The sequence below is a fragment of the Marmota flaviventris genome, chromosome 7 (genome assembly GCF_047511675.1).
Source record: "Marmota flaviventris isolate mMarFla1 chromosome 7, mMarFla1.hap1, whole genome shotgun sequence".
Lineage (NCBI taxonomy): Eukaryota > Metazoa > Chordata > Mammalia > Rodentia > Sciuridae > Marmota > Marmota flaviventris.
Genome location: NC_092504.1, coordinates 116991408 through 117008945, shown reverse-complemented (window position 1 = coordinate 117008945; position 17538 = coordinate 116991408). Strand labels below are relative to the sequence as shown.

General features: G+C 37.5%; 1 protein-coding gene across 3 annotated transcripts in view; it reads left to right on the top strand.

Annotated features, from left to right (window-relative positions):
• The window catches only part of Trim2 (tripartite motif containing 2), a 108493-nt gene extending 93714 nt beyond the window's left edge, over positions 1-14779 (top strand). For all 3 annotated transcript variants that reach the window (XM_027926729.2, XM_071614599.1, XM_071614600.1), the window contains exons 9-12: positions 1339-1507; positions 2613-2683; positions 7966-8106; positions 14112-14779. In XM_027926729.2, coding sequence (XP_027782530.2) covers positions 1339-1507; positions 2613-2683; positions 7966-8106; positions 14112-14264 — 534 coding nt within the window. In that variant the 3' untranslated portion in view covers positions 14265-14779. The remainder of the gene's footprint in view (positions 1-1338; positions 1508-2612; positions 2684-7965; positions 8107-14111) is intronic.
• The last annotated feature ends 2759 nt before the right edge of the window (positions 14780-17538 follow it).

The window sequence follows — 17538 nt, the reverse complement described above, 5'->3', positions numbered from 1 at the left end:
CAGTACATGCCTGTATGCATACATTTAACCCAAGTGGACTCAGACTCTACTCCCTACTCAATACCTTGCTTTGTTCAATAATATAGCTGAAAGAGCTCTCATAAAAACACACATAGATGTGTTTCCCTCTGATGCTTGAGGCGTGGGTGCCAGTGTGACAGAGACATCCTGAGGCAGAAGCTGTGTCTTATCTGTGTTTATTTACCACAAGCCTGGAACACAATATTGAGTACATGGTGGGTGCTCAGGTCTGTAGAGCTAGTAAGTAGAGGTAAATGCGTGAAGCAGTTCTTTATGAGCACTCCATAAAACGGAGCTAGAAAAATAATACTAAGTTAAACTGCATCTCCAACATGCATTTATGTATTCATTAAATTTAATTGGTTCAGGAACATGAATGAAACTTAAAGTGTTTATGATGCATGGTTGATAGCAATCTCATGTTTTTCTGTCCTTTTAAAATAAAGTGAAGAGTGAAACCATTTCATCATGATTACCCACTAATAATCCAGTCTTTTAAAGTTTATTTAGTAAATTCTTGTTGAGTACCAGGAAGTGGTGGATAAAACAGACATGACTTCCACTCATGTGGAACTGAATTCTAGTCAACGTCAGTGGCAGATGCCTGGCAGTTTCAACATCAAGAGTGCTAGGTAACAATAACAACAATGGCTTCCTTTTAGTGAGTGCTTACTGTGTGCTCTACATTAAACCCTTTACCTACATTATTATTATTTTTTAAATTTTTGTTAGTTGTCAGTGTACCTTTATTTTATTTATATGTGGTGCTGAGAATCGAACCCAGTGCCTCACACATGCTAGGCAAGCACTCTGAGCTACAACCCCAGCCCTACCTACATTATTTTACTTAACACATATTCTAGAAGTACCATTGAAAGTTATTAAGGTTGGTGGGGGTTTTTTTGACTTTTTTTTAATAGATAAGAAATCTGGAAATAAAAGGAATTAAATTTGGGCCACATCGGGGGTGCTGAAAGCAGGTGACAGCAGCAGGACAATTCTCTGACTCCTAACCCAGTGACCTGTCACTCAACTACACCACCTCTTTAGAAGAGGGTATTGTGACCCCAGTCTAGGAAATTCTAGAACATTTTTGGTGGTGGTGATCCCTTTTAAAAAATAAGATTTTCGTATAAATACTCATAGCAGATACTAGATGTGACAAAGCCAATTTGCTGAGACAGAGATCACTGGGTGCCTGAGTACCTGTGCAGCCTGAACATTCGAGCCAACGTTTACTGAAACAGTGTCTAACTTCATGTTCTCTAGTGTTAAACTTTGAGGTCTGTACTCAATTTCTGCACTTGTTTCTAACAGACAAAAATTGGATCGGGAAAGCTGATGGGGCCCAAAGGAGTTTCTGTGGACCGCAACGGGCACATTATTGTGGTGGACAACAAAGCATGCTGCGTGTTTATCTTCCAACCAAATGGGAAAATAGTCACCAGGTTTGGTAGCCGAGGAAATGGGGACAGGCAGTTTGCAGGTACACTCGACGGTAATATGTAAACCCCCTTTTTTATGCTTCTTCTGCTCACATTTGCATGATGGAGCATGTTGAAGACGCCACATCCCCAGGGTGTTTGCTGGCTTTGGGGAAAGATGCTGGGGATGAAATCTAAGCTGAAGCATGCTTAGATGCTTTTCAGTTACTCCACCAGTAAGTCAGACTGCAGTTCATGTGTGGTTGCTGTGGGGTCCCAATTCACAGTGCACAAGTCTGCTCCTCAAATATTTATGTTAAGTAAAATATGCATTTAAAATAAAACATTTTAAAAATAAAACTCTTTGAGGAACAATGGAGTAACTCCTGTTTTCCATACTGAATTTTTATTTAAAGAGCCTCTAGTTGGAATTTATTTCACCTAAGTTATTATGAGAACAGGGTTCAGAATGTTTGCCAAGTGCAGGGAGGAAGTCTCTTACTTATCTTCTGGGAGTGCCACTTAGCAATCACAAGCTTCGGTTTTTTCACATCTGCAAGAAGAGGCTGAACACAGTTCATTTTCGTTTTGAAAGGATGCTTTGGGCATTTTACATTCATTTGCATAATCTTTCTTTGTGCTTTGTCTCCAGTTCTTTGTCCTGCCAGGTTCTGAATGTCACTCCAAATTATGAAAGTGGGTTTCCTGCTCAATTTTTTAGAAAAGAAAAAAATACATACTGGAGTCTCTTTTCCAGGGCTAAGTGTCCTCATATCTTTCCTTAGTAAACACTTTTTTTTTAGGATCCTAAAAAAAGACTAATGTATTCAGAGAAGCTGGCAGGTGTGACTTTCAGATGATGGTGTGGAGAATGAATTCTGATGCTTACTGCTGGTCCTACTTTGTTAGGGCTGCTGGAACTCTTTGCTTGATCCGGGAGAAGTCAGACTAGACAATCCCAAGTGTAGAATAACATAGGATCCACATTATCTAGAGCACAAAGGGCTGGCTATATGATCATGCAGGGATCGGGGTCTCTGGTTATTTGTTCTTTCTTAAATAATCAAGTTAATGTATTCAGTTTGTTATTGTTATAGTAACTGCTCTGTTGCAATTATTTTTGTTGTTGTAGTCATTACATAATTTTTTTTCCATTTTTTATTGCAGGTCCTCATTTTGCAGCTGTAAATAGCAATAATGAGATTATTGTTACAGATTTCCATAATCATTCTGTCAAGGTACTATGAACACATCAGTTGTTATTTACTTTTTTTTTTTTTTTTTAAGCTGCTTTTATGGAGAAATTGGTCTGGGAGAGAACAACATATAATACTTACATAGACACACAGAATTTAAGGAAATTAACCTCAAAAAAGTAGATTTTGCTTATGCTTAAAAATGCAGATTTTCATGTGGACATACAGACTTAAAAAAGTCAGGGAATTGAACAAAATACAGTGGCAGTTGCTTTATTAAAGATGATTAGAAAATTTATCAAAGACGATCTGAAAATTAAGTTTTAAAAAGCAATTTCTTGAATGTAGAAACAGAACTTTCTGAAACTTAATATTTTGTGGCTATCCGACAGATTAAAACAAAAATCACTTTTTCAATTTTCATGAACCAAAATGCCTTTAAAATAAAATCTATAAGAATTGTGCTTCAACAGACTTGGGGGAAGTGGTATATTTCATAGTTTAAAATACTTTCACACATTTGGTGTTACTTAGAAAATAATTGCCTTTTTAAATAATGTATTACATCCTTCTTACTGAGTACAGGAAGAGGAAAATTTAAACATTATTATGAGGAAAATCAAGAACTAATAAGGTAACTCAGGCATATTTCTGCTTTACTGTTATGACGAGAAAACACTTAGTGATCTTCTTGACCACCGATGTATGTCAGGTGGCCATGGGCAGTGCTCTGACACATATATTTGGTTTTTTATAAATCTTACTATTTATTGACATATTTTAATGTGTTAATTTTTAGGATGATTAGGTCTAGGGATGTAGCTCAGTGGTAGTTTTTGCCTATTATGCCTGAGGCCCTGGGTTTGATCTCTAGCACTACCAAAAAGAAGAAAAATATTTTTAGGGATTCCTTCTTTTATATCAAGTGGTACTGTTTGTACTCATAAAACTGATCCAAAGTTTTTCTTATAAAGTCATTTAAGTGTTTAAAAGTGAGTCATTTTGATGGAAAAATAAGGAAACAGCTTAAGTGGTAGGCCAATGACTAATGTTTGCACTTAGAGACAACCACTGAGCAACCAAAGTTAATAATTACTTTTCTGTGCTGGTAACTGGAATAGCCAGGTAAGGGGTAGGATTTTTAATGCTCAGAAGTTCTTCTTAAGTGCTTCATTTCCCAGCCCATCCTGGAAGATCTCCTTAACCTGAGTAAATGGAAAGTCATTGAGCTTTTTTTGATGAATGTCAGCTCTTGTGCAAAGAGTAGAGCACAGTAAGCCAGGGAGATGGGGCAGGATGAGGGCAAAGAGTGTCCAGCTTTGCCTGCCTTATTATGGCAATTCTCTGCCATGTTGTCTCCAGGGTTGCTCATACAGTGGTAGAGCGCCCCCTACACCCACTGCAGATAAGCTGCATTCCCTGTGGTCCCACTCTAAGGGAGGTGTCTAAAGGAAGAGGATGATAGGAAAATTCCACTGGGATGGGTGGGGGAGGAGGAGGGGGAGGGGGAGGAGGAGGGGGAGGGGGAGGAGGATAGCAAAAAGGCATCAGGAAGTGAGCATGTACCTATCTTCAGGGGCCATAACACTGCTGTAGAATGAGCTCATATTTCTGTGAGGGGGTCGCTGTGGGACAGCTTCTATTGATCAGCTCTAATTGACACTTTTTAGAACACAGGCTGTGATCCTTCTTCCTACCCTCCATCACTCTATAGAGGAACCATTTGTTTAGCTCCAAGGCATTCAACAAGAACAAAACCCAGAAAGATCCTCACAGGGGCAGAGGCTAGCAAATGCCTGGCATAAGTGCTGCCCTCCTACCCACCCACCGGAAGACAATGATTAATCCAGTTGCTCTTTTCCACCAAGCCACTTGGTGGCCTCAGAGTCTTTCCTGTCCTATGCTCCGGGCAGCCTCTATGGATCAACAGTTTGTAGTGGGACAGCTCCTATTAATCAGCCCTGACACTCTAGAAACAAACGAAACATATGTAAGTAACCAAAGTGCTAGGCAGACAGCAATAATGACTTCATAAAAATAGGGATGTGTAAAATTCATGATTCCAGAGAAAAGATTTATAGGAGGTTGGAAGTATTTGGGAGGCTAAGGGCCCAGCTCTTAGGAGAGAGAGAGAGAGAGAATGTATTTGTATAATTAGGGCTGGGGTTATCAAGAAAACTTTCATATCATTCAGGTATTTGACATGATGAAGATTTTGAAATCAGGAAAGAATTATTGTCAGGGTTTTTTTTAATGCTATAAATATTTAACAAAGAGCAAAGTTATAAAAATCTCAGCTCATATTTCTGCCTCTTAATATGTTTTCATCTGAATGATTTGTAAGTAATTCAGTGACTTTTAGATGGAAAACAAAATATGAGAAATTTATAATCACTGAAGTTCTGAAAACTCATCAAGTTCTCAGGACAGTAGAGATAGATTATTTTAATTCTTTAAACCCAGTTTTCTTCTTAGTTAAGAAAGTCATAGCCTTTTGTTTTTCTCTTCTCTCTGATAGCTACTGATGTTCAACTTCTCTGAAATACGTGGGCTCTTTGGTTTCCCATGTGACAGCAATAGTTCTGAACTCAGGTCACTTCTCTGTTGGTAAATGTAAAAACTGTACTCATAGGTCAGTGCTACCAAGTAAGTCTGCTGTAGTTAGTTCTTTAGCTATTTACAGTACTCTCCCCCCCCCCCCAACGCTGGGGATTGAACCCAGGCCTCACACATTAGGCAAGTGCTCTACGACTGAGCTACACTTCCCAGCCCTGCAGTACATGATTGGGGAATAGTTCCAAGACCCCCGGGGGAGCCCCCAAAACTATACAGCACCAAACTCTATATAAATACTGTATTTTTCTTATATATACCTATGATGAAAAAATAAAGGCACAATAAGCCTTTATTTTAAAATAAAATAAATAAGGCACAATAAGCCGTTAACAATAATCACTAATAATGGAATAGAACAATTAAAACGATATACTATAATGAAAATTACTTATAACTTATGAACTGTTTATTTCTGGAGTTTTCCACATCATATTTTCCTGCTCCAGTGGTATAGGTAACTGAACATGAAGAAAATAAAACCCCAGATTAGGGGAGATGACTGTATATATTTTCTTTTTATTATAAAACAAGTAAGGCAAGATTCAGCACTCTCCATTATTCTAATATGAAGAAGCAGCAGTTATGCCAAGGAAATACAGTGACTCAGAAAGATAAGTACAAACAAACTTATTATTTGTAGGAATTAATCAGGGAAAGATCAGAGAATAATAAATGTGTCTTCAACAGCATAGACACATTCCCATTGACCTTTTTCTTTTATATATTTTATTTGTTCCCATTGGTCTTTAAAATTAGAAGGATGTGGATAAAAGGTGACAGAAAGAGTCAGGGTACTTTTTTTATGCTTTATTTTTGGGGAGGTAGAGGGGTTGTGTGTGCCGGAAATTAAACCCAGGTCCTGGAACGTGCTAGGCAAGTTCTGTACCACTGAACCACACCCCAGCCTTCAGTCAAGGAAAACACTGCTGGGAGCCATTAGCCAAGTAAGTAGGTATGACAATTTCCTTGCCAGCGTACCCCATGTTGCAGTGACATTGAATGTAGGTGACCTTGCTCAAGGACCAGGGCGGATTAGGGTGTTCCGGGTTTAAGATAATCGTGTTTAGGGCGTTCCCAGTTTAGGTTCCAGGTTTAAGGTTTAAGATTATTCCTCCTGGGAATAGGGTGTATCCTGCTGCCTGAGTTCCCCTTGAGTTCTCATGGGATTCAGACAGTATATTTTGGAGATAGAAGCCCAGTGGAGGTGAATTTGGGCAGAGAACGTGGATTTGGGCAGAGAACGTGGATTTCCCCAGAACGTGATTGTAGACGGCTGGTGTGAGTTCGGGAATAAAGAGTTGCTGTTTGAATCTACAAGCTGTGTGGTGTCTCGTGATTGTGTGCCCAGCCAGACTGCGGCATTTGTGCCCAGCCAGACTGCGGCAAAACACCATAGTGAAAGCTGGTTGTTCTTATGTCTGTTCTTTGTGAAGAACCAAAGAGGTCCTCAAAGGTCCTGAGCTCATCCTCAAATTAGATCTACGCTCACATATGGTGAACTTTCTCAGGCCACATTTAAGTCATCTCTACTCTAAAGGTACCTGGAGTGTAGTCCTTTTGGATTTGTTAGTGACTATCTCTGTGCATCTAGACATCATGGTGATGGATGTTTAAAATAAAGTCTCAAGAGACATTTCAGAACCATTAAGTATCATCTAAGCATCAAGATAGAATTATATTTACTGTAGTGTTATCATTAAAATGTTAATGATAACATTAACACATTAAAATGTTAATTATCTCAAAATCAGTATTCTGTATTATATATAATATATATAAAATATGTATACACACATACACAAACATACATATATATAAAAAACATAGTAACACTGTATTAATAAAAATATTTACTTAACCACAGCAAATCCCATTGCTTGATCACGAATTCAAAGCCAGCCTCAGCAACTTAGCGAAGCCCTAAGCAACTCAGCAAGACTCTCTTAATGAAATATAAAAAAGGGCTGAGGATGGGCCTCAGTGGTTAAGTGCCCCTGAGTTCAATCCTCAGTACCAAAAAGAAAAAAGCGTTCTATTTATCCCCTCACTTCTAACAATCTCTGTAGGTTCTGTTTGTCAAAGCCTTAGAATCATATAGACTACCTATATTAACTGGAGTAAGTCCTTTGCTTACTCTTCACCTGCTACCATTGTGCAAGTGGCTGTGCATACACACGCACACACACTCTGAATCTCCTCTTGTATGGAGTCCAGTCTCCTCTTTCTTGTTATGTGATGTAGGAAAACAGTAATAGATTCTGAGCTTTCTGACCTAACAAAAACCCCCTCTCTGGTCTAAACTGAATGACTTTCTATCCCACTGGAAATACAATGTCCATTCTTGAAATGGAGCTGTTTAAGTCAGAAAGAATAATATTGCTGAAAATTATAGCTCTACTTACTCATACCACCTTATATTTGTATTTTATGATTTATAACAAAAGTATTTTTCACATCAGTACTTAATAACTAGATATAAACTGTAAAAAAGAGAAGAGTGACTTAAATAAATTATGAATCAGGTTTCTGTAGTACGTTGAAGAACCATAAGTGATAGACAGCTTCAGTTTGTAGATTTACTTTTTTCCCCCCAGAATGCCTTTTATTACAGGTTTTGTTGCAAGTAACCTGTTCAGAGAGAGATTTTTTAAGTCCCTGATGTTGGGTCCATGATTTTAATGTAAAACAATTTAAAAATATTTCCACAGGTGTTTAATCAGGAAGGAGAATTCATGTTGAAGTTTGGCTCCAACGGAGAAGGAAATGGGCAGTTTAATGCCCCCACAGGTGTAGCAGTGGATTCGAATGGAAACATCATTGTGGCAGACTGGGGAAACAGCAGGATCCAGGTACACTGAACACTAATCATGTATATGGTTAGATGTTAGGCTTTGTTCAAAATGAAGAAGAACTGGCTTTCCCCCAGATTGGGGGTGTTTTCCCTTCTCCACTGGTTAAGTCACCAGAAGGACCAAACAATGCAAGCTGGACTAGACCAAAGGCACGTGCCTACAGCAGGAGATCCTCTATTTCAGGGCTTTAAACGTGGATCCCATAGAACCCCAATTTAGGTTCATTTATGGATGGAATTCAAAAGATTCATTGAGCATAAATACTACATTATTATTTTTACTAATTTCTGAGTGAAAATTGTCATTTCCCTTTATTTGTTAACAATCTAAGGTAACAATCCGCAGTAGTTTTAGTAATACCTATGATTTTGTCACCAAGAAAAAATCAAAAGAAATTTTTATGTCACATTACATTTGATGCAGACACCCCCAGTTGTCACTTATACTCATCATTACCATAAAATTATAGTAATTATTAAGCCTTTAGCTATTCCTTGTTATTTAGTGTTTCAATTTAAAAAGCACACATAAGCCAGGTGCAGTGGTGCATGCTTGTATTCCCAGAGGCAAGAGGATTGGAAGTTCAAAGCCAGCCTCAGCAACTTAGCAAGGTCCTAAGCAACTTAGACTCTGTCTCTAAATGAAATATTAAAAGGGCTGGGGATGTGACTTAGTGGTTAAGTGCTCCTGGGTTCAATCCCTGCTACCAAAAAAAGAGAGAGAGAATTCTGTAAACACTCTACATATTACAGATTTAACAGCTTAGATAAAATGAACAATTTGTCAGAAAGTACAACTCCATAACTCACCCAGTATGAAATAAATAATTTGAATAGCCCTATAACTGTTAAGGAAATTTAATTCATAATTTTCAAACTCTCCAAAAAGAAATGTCAGGGCTCAAAGGGTTTCACTGAAGAATTCTACTAACTGTTTAAAGAAAAATTAATGCTAATTCTACATAGTTTCTTCCAGAAAAGAGAAAACAAGGAAACACTTTCCCAACTCACTTTCAATCCTGCTGCTGAAGTTGTGATAGCAAAATCAGACACAGATAATACAAAAAACAAAACTACAGACATACGTATTCCTCATAAATATACTGTGTTCATCCCAGAATTTTTAATAAAATACTGAGAAATGGAATTCAGCAATATGTAAAAATCCCTCTATGACCAAGTAGAGTTTATTCCAGGGATGCAGGGCCAGCTTAGAATTTAAAAATCAGTCAATATTAATCCACCATATTATAAGTCTAAAGGAGAAAAATTATGATATTAATTAATGCAGAAAAAACATTTGACAACAGTTGATACACTTTCATGATGGAATAAAGACTCTTTCACTACTTGATAAAGAACATCTGTGAAACCTTTGGTTAGCAGCTTTCTCTTGGGTGAAACACCTTTCGTGTATGGTCGGGGACTAAGCAAGGATATCTGTCCTCACCATCCTTATCCAACATAGTACCAGAAGGTTCAGCCAGCACAATAAAGAAGAAACAGGAAATGAAAAGCTTACAAGTTGGAAAGGAGGAAATTTAAAACTTTGCATGTTCGCAGATAAAGGATCATTTACATGAAAAATGCCAAGGAATCTCTAAAAGTTTCCTAGAACTAATAGGGGAGTTGAGCCAGATCACAGAATACCAGATCGACATAACAAAAATCAGCTGTACTAATGTGCTTCCAATGAGCACATGGAAGCCAAAAATTCAAAATACAATACCACTGACAATTGCAAAAGAAAAAGAAAAATTGAAATATTTAGGAATAATAACAAAATATATCCAGTATTTATATGCTGAAAACTATAAAATGCTGATAAAAGAAGATTAAATAATAAAGGGATTGATAAAGGATGTTCATGGATGACAAGACTCAACAGGGATGGATCAACATGAAGCACCATCAACTGACTCCGATTAATATACAGGTTTTTAACACAAAATCTAAGCAGTATTTTTTTGTAGATAACAAACAAGATTATTTTAATATTTATATGGCAAAGCAAAGAAACAGGAATAGCTACAACAATATTGAAAAAGAAAAATAAATTGAGAGGAATTGCTTCCCCGGATTTCTATATACCTGCATTAATCAAGCCTGTGTGGTATTGGTGGCAGGTATATATATTTCTATATACCTACATTAATCAAGCCTGTGTGGTACTAGTGGAAGACACATCCACAGGACACAATCCAGAAGTAGTCCCCCCACACATATGGCCAACTGATTTTTTTGAGGAAGACATAAGAGCAATTTAATGGATGAATCAAAGACACCCTTTTCAACAAATGGGGCTGTCGCAAATAAGATAACCACTGAGGCAAAATAAATAAATCTCATCTTATAAAAAAGTTATCTCAAAATGGATCATAGGTTTAAATGGAAAGCTAGGAGATTGGAGTTTTAGAAAACAAACTTTTAAAAGATTTTAAGAAACTCTTGGAGACCTAGAGCTTGGTGAAGAGGTTTTTAACTATGCCTAGGGGGGAAAGTAGAATAAATTAGACTTCATCAAACATAAACATCTGGATCTGTGAAAGAGATAAGGCTAAAAATAGAGGCAAACAGACATGGGAGAAAATATTTACAAACCACATTTTTTCCCCACTTTTTTTATTGGTGCATTATAGTTATACATAATCATAGAGTTTGTTGTTACATAGTCAAACATGCACACAGTGTAATGATATAATTTGGTTAATATCAGTCCCCAGTATGTCACCCCTGCCCTCCCTCATCCTCCCATTCCCTGTTCCCTTTCCTGTTTTATTATTTCTCTTTGATTTTCATGAGACCCCCTTCCCCACCCTTTCTTTCCCTTTTTCCTCTCTAGCTTTCACATATACAAACCACACTCCTGATGAAGGGCTTACACCTTGTGTGTGTAAAGACTCAGAACTGCCAGGTGCAGTGACACATGCCTGTAATCCCAGCAGCTCTGGAGGCTGAGGCAGGAGGATTATGAATTCAAAGCCAGCCTCAGCAACTTAGGGCTGTAAGCAACTTAGGGAAACCCTGTCTCTAAATAAAATATAAAAATAGTCGGGGGATATGACTTGGGGGTCAAACACCCTTGGGTTCAATCCTTGGTACCCAAAAAAAGAAAAAAGGATTCTCAGAACTCAACAATAAAATAACCATAGTGGCCCTCATAGCACCACTAGATACACTAATTAGAAAGTAGACAAGAGAGATAAAGAGAAGTTTCATTGAATTAATATACACATGAAAAGATGTTCAACATCATTAGACATTAGAAAAGTGCAAATTAAGACCATGATGAGGTACTATTGCAATCATATTTGAACAGCTAAAATTAAAACTATTGATAATGCCAAATACCGGTGAGAATGTGGAGAAATTAGATCACTACTACATTGCTAGTGGGAACACATAATAGCACAATCAACCTTGAAAATAGTTTGGCAGTTTCTTTTTTTTTTAAAGAGAGAGAGAGAATTTTTAATATTTATTTTTTCAGTTTTCGGGTGGACACAACATCTTTATTTTATTTTATGTGGTGCTGAGGATTGAACCCAACGCCCCGAGCATGCCAGGCGAGCGCGCTACTGCTTGAGCCACCTCCCCAGCCCGTTTGGCAGTTTCTTTAAAAAAAACTATAAACATATACTTACTATGCAACCCAGAAGTTGCTTTCCTGGGAGTGTATCCCAGAAAAGTGAAAACTATGTCCACATAAAAGCTTATATGCTGTCATTCATAGAACGTAATTTGTAATAGCTCCAAACTGAATTAACCAAGATGTCCCTCAGTAGATTTATGGCTAAACAAGTTGTGATATTTCCACACTATGGAATACTACTCAGCATTTAAAATAGGCTAATGATTCACTCAATAGGTGGATGCATCTCAAGGGCATTGTGGTGAGTGAAAAAGCCACTTTGAAAAGTTCACATACCACGTGATTCCATTTATGTAACATTCTAAAAATGACAAAATTATAGAGAGGGAAAAAAAGAGTAGCGGTTGTGAGGGCAGCGGGGCCAGGGAAGTTGGGTAACTCTCAAGGAGTAGCAAGAGTAAGGTCTTCATGAGGATGTAATAGTTCTGTTGATTTTAGTGGTGGTTACACAAATCTGTACACATGATAAAATAACATACAATCTATATGCATATATCTTAGTCAATTTGTTGAGTTTTATGTGGCAGAGTAAGTGGAGAAGACAGAAGCATTCGGGGAACCGGATGAAGGATAAACAGGACTTCTTACTACTGTCTTTGTAACTTCCTGTGAATCTAGTTATTTCAAAGTAAAATATTAACAATTCTATAATAACAGTAATGAATTTATGTTTGCATGGCTTAGGAATAACAGAATGGCATCTGGCATTTTGGTTGAATATTAAAAACAAAACAAAACTGGTTACATTCCAGAAATGGAAAAAAAGCACTAAAACATAATTCTTTACATTAAGAACAAAGCTTTTGGATCCTCAAGTTGAAGGAAGACTGTTCTCTAGTTTCTCTGTGTTCATACCTTCATGGATGTAAATACATATTTCCAGATGGCACTATTCATCCTTGCTAATGTGGCCCTATGTGTTTCTGAAAACCCAGAGTGCACTGTTAAATCCAGCCACTTTCAGGTGTCTCTGTGAGGACAGCTTCCATCATCAGTTTGAATATGAAACAGGTACTTCTCAGGAAAAAAATTGAGACTATAAATGTAACACAAATACTTTGATTTCTCCAATATACTTACTTACCTTGCTTAATTATCCCAGAGGACATCTATATTGAAAGAGATATTCTCTATCTCATGAGAACTATGTCAAGGGTCTAATGTACCACAAAAATAAACCAAGTTCACTAAATAGGACTATATGGGACTATCAGTGCTAAAAATTGTGGCCCTCATAGCACCACTAGTTACACTGCCTTTTAAAACACGAAGTGGGCCAGCGGAGGTGGTGACACATGCCTATAAATCCCAGTGACTCTGGAGACTGAGGCAGGAGGATCACAAGTTCAAAGCCAGCCTCAGCAACTTAGCAAGGCCCCAAGCAATTTAGAGAGACCCTCTCTCAAAAAAATTAAAAAAGGCCTGGGGATATGTGTCAGTGATGGAATGCTCCTAGATTCAATCCTTAGTTAAATCACTACCAAAAACAACAACAAAAATGCCATGTGGGCCAAAGAAAGTGGTATATGGTCAAAACAAACCAGCCTGGCTCTGGTAAAGAAAAAGCATAGGGACATCAATTTGTTCCTTTTATTTTATAAGAAGGTTATTAACCAAAAAGAAGACCTTTTTCATATCTAAACATACACATTGAACCATGGACTTCTTACAATTTATTCTTTTTTGGGAAAAGCAAAAAGAAATCTCGATTTTTGCCATAGCCCATTGTGACTCAGGATCATTCTTTGATCTAGTTGCTGATTTTTCTCCTGTAAGAGTGGGCGTGAGCCAGGTGAGATGGTCCACACCCATAATTCCAGCACCTCAGGAGGCTGAGGCAGGAGGATCACAAGTTCAAAGCCAGCCTCAGCAAAGATGAGGCGCTAGGCAACTCAGTGAGACCCTGTCTCTAAATAAAATACAAAATAGGGATGTGGCTCAGTAGTCAAGTGCCCCTGAATTCAATCCCCAATACCCAAAACAAAACAAGAGTGGGCATGAGGTGGAGATTTAAAGTTGGAAGGAAAAGCTGAAAAATAAGGGTCATTCATTTTTTAAGCACTATCCAGTGCCGTCCCCACCAAATCCTTGTACGACTAGTTTCAGAATCCAAGGGAGATCTGGCAGCCAGGGGCGTGTTCTCTATCAGTGACTCTGAGTGTAAAGAGAGGCAGGAGGAGAAGCAAGGAAAGAATAAGTGGAGGGAAGGGCTATGCCCAGAGGGCCTAAGAAAACTTAGAGATGAACACACACTTTTATATTAAAGTCGTTAGCATCCAGCGTTCTGTAAACCGTATTTCAGCACATTACCATCACGTCTTCCCTGATGATCTGGCTTTTTGTTTTTACAGGTGTTTGATGGGAGTGGATCGTTTTTGTCCTACATTAACACATCTGCTGACCCGCTCTACGGCCCCCAAGGCCTAGCCCTAACTTCAGACGGCCATGTTGTGGTTGCAGACTCTGGAAATCACTGTTTCAAGGTCTATCGATACCTACAGTAACGGTGGCCAGCCGGATGTCCCCTCAAGACGGTCTTGCACTATAAACTGGAATGGATTTCTCCACCCGGGACCAGATTATGACTAGACTTTTCATGCTAGAAGGAATCTTTGATGAACTTTCCATGGTTATTTCTGAATGTAACAATTTCCTTAAAAAACTGCTCATCCAATTTCTAGAATTCACCATTAGGGTTTAAAAAAAAAAAAGTCTTCTACTGAATATACAAACTGCGAAGTTTTACACCTGTGAACTATGGCTTATAGGACAGGGATTTATGTAGTTAAATTAATTTTGCAAATCAAACAAACATTAAACAAAAACTAGCATATGTAAAAATATTTGTTAATCCTGTGAATGATAGCCTTTGCGCAGAGCTTCCAAAAACAAATTCTGTCGTCCTTATATACTTTATTTAACCCAGGTCAGAAGACCTGCGGAACCTTCTAACCTCACTTTTACAGTATGTTTTTTTATTTCTTTCTTTCTTTCTTTCCTTCTTTGGCGGGGGGGGGGGGGGGAGCTGGTAATCGACAAATACATATTACTTACTTCAGAAAAAAAAAAATTGAGGCTGTCTTGCAAAATCCTCCCAGCTCTGATTTGCAGACAACACTTGAGAGTCAATGCAGATTTCCCAGCCTTTCTGGGTTAGATCAAAGATCCTTTCTGTCTGTTCTTTTCACCTTCTCTTTCCTACTCACCTGGTATCAGAAAACAAAGTACATTTTCCGAGAAACCTGAAAATCTCTGATGCTTTGAAAAATCATCTTACAGAAGTAATACTACCTTTCAGTCAACGAATAGCCCCATTAACTCCAGATGAATATACTGGAACGTAATCAAGAAAAGGTCACGTTTTATCTGTGCCATGTTTTCACATGTGTCTTTCTTTCCTCTTCCACTTCATGAAAGCAAGAGCTTTACCTTCTGCAAAATGTCAGCACATGTAGTAGGACACCAGTATCCTAGGACAGAGAGCCATAAGCAGCCCTTTGGAGGACCGATGGTGTCAACCAAAGGCATGTGGATTGATTAATGATTTCCCCTTAGCGAGTGTTACCAAAGTTCTGTTATCTCGAGAGCATTACAGGTAAGAGCATGTTATGGTTATTTATCATTGTTCAATGAATAGTAGAGGTATCAAGGGACTATGTATACATGATTAGGGTAAGATAGAATGTATAATATAAATATATATATAGCTTTGGTGTATTGAAATAGGCAGCACTCTGAAAGACAGAAGCATTCTGTCCAGCCATTCTTCAGCACATTCCTTTACTAATGCAGCTCAAGCCGTCCTTGTGGAGCAAGCCCTAACACAGGTTTGATGTTTGCCATTTCCCGGGAATGATGGTGGTGGCTGATCGTCTTGTGTTTTCAAAAGAGCAGAAAAATAAGAAAAACAGGTCAAAATAAAAGTTGAACTGGACTTACATCTGAACTAAGTATAAATGCATTTTGAGAAATGTTAAGAACAATTTAGTCAATCTTGTCATTGATACTGTAAAATAAGATGCAGTCTGTTTCCACTGTTTAATTTTCTACTCAGTTCTACCAAACAGGATGTCATGTTTGATGTTTTCAATAATGACTTTGGGATCTTTTTCATTAAAAGCACCTTAGAACTTGTACTATAAGAAAACATTTCCTGTATGTATTATTATATGAATGTGATGCTTATTGCTTATTAATTTAAAATTCAGCCATCCTCTATATAGGACTTTTTAAAATTTGGAAGGGAATCTAGCAACTTCCAGTTGCCCATTAAATTTATTATGCCCAGATCAGCTCTGAAAAAAAAAAAAAAAAGCTTTTTCAGAAAGAGAAACATTTAGGTTTAGTATTTTTTTATTTTTTTTTAATTTTTTAGTTTTTGAATTATCAAGTCTGTGTGATGAAGTTATAAAATCCAATAAAATTTTTAGAATGTTAAACTAAGACATTGTTTGTTTCCTAATGCCAGTGAAATAAGTCTTTGATTTTTTTTTTTTTAATTTTTTTCTTGGTGCTGGAAATTGCAAATGTAAGCGCCAGTTCTACCACTGAGCTGCACCTGCAGCCCAAGCCTTTGAATTGAAATGTTCCTATTTACAGAGTCCCTTCTAGGTTCTAGGCACTCTTCTAGGCACTGGGAATAGACTAATAGATAAAACAAACAAAAACATCCCTGTCCCCTCGGAGTTTACATCCTGGGGAAAGGAATTTCATTTTGCCATTTACTATAAAATGTTCTGCCTAAAAGGGAGGCTAGACTCTTAATAGTTCCTGGACTATTTAAAAGAAAACCTTTTAAATTGGTTGTTAATTTTAGTTTATTTTCATAAAAGTATTTTCATAAGTGTAAATGGCTTCCTATTTAAATTCTATCACAGACTGTTGGGGTTTTTTGTTTGTTTGTTTGTTTTTCTGGCTTTGCAGTGCTGGGGACTGAACCAGGGCCTTGACATACTAGGTAAATGCTCTACCATTGAGCTACATCCCCAGCCCTAGACTATTGATTTTAAAACTAGTTTACCTACAGAGGGTTTTTTTTTTTCTTTTTTCTTTTTCTTTTTTTTTTGAAGTATTTGTGAACTTAGAAATGAATTTAAAAATTAATCAGCCGCCATCATATCATATCAGGCCAAGTATCTAAATACATAGTTAATTTATTTCCATGTCAATTTTGGCACAAACCGGAATGGAATATAGATAGTTTGATTTGGACCTGTTCCACTGTCTCTTAACTAAACCTATGCTATGGGCACTCCAGGAAACACTATATTTTTCCCCCAAAATATGTAATCATATATATTAAAATATAGATAACATTTCATACCTGGATACATATGTGCATTTACTGTATTTCTGGTGAGCATATTTTGGGGAGAAAGTGCTGCTGATAAGATACAAATAGATAAGATTTAAATGAAATTTTGTCACATTCTATGGAAAATGGTTTCTGGTAAACTGAGAAGGATATTAAAATAAGTGGCTTTTATTCTGGGCTACCATTATTATTTGGTTTCGCTTTGTCAAGTGTATAGAACCTGTCATACATTCATGATAAGTAGCACTGAGAAAGTACTCACTCAAAATTCCCCTGGGCACTTATGGCATAGTATTGCCAATTAGGATTTGAAGGTCAGTGACGATGCATTTTCCCCCAATACAGACCTCCCCTGCTGGACATGGGGATGGAGGGAGTTACTTGACCATCCTGAAACACATAAATAAAAAGCCTTTATGACTGTGTTTGCCATTTTTTTAATGGCATATAGTATTTTGGTGAAG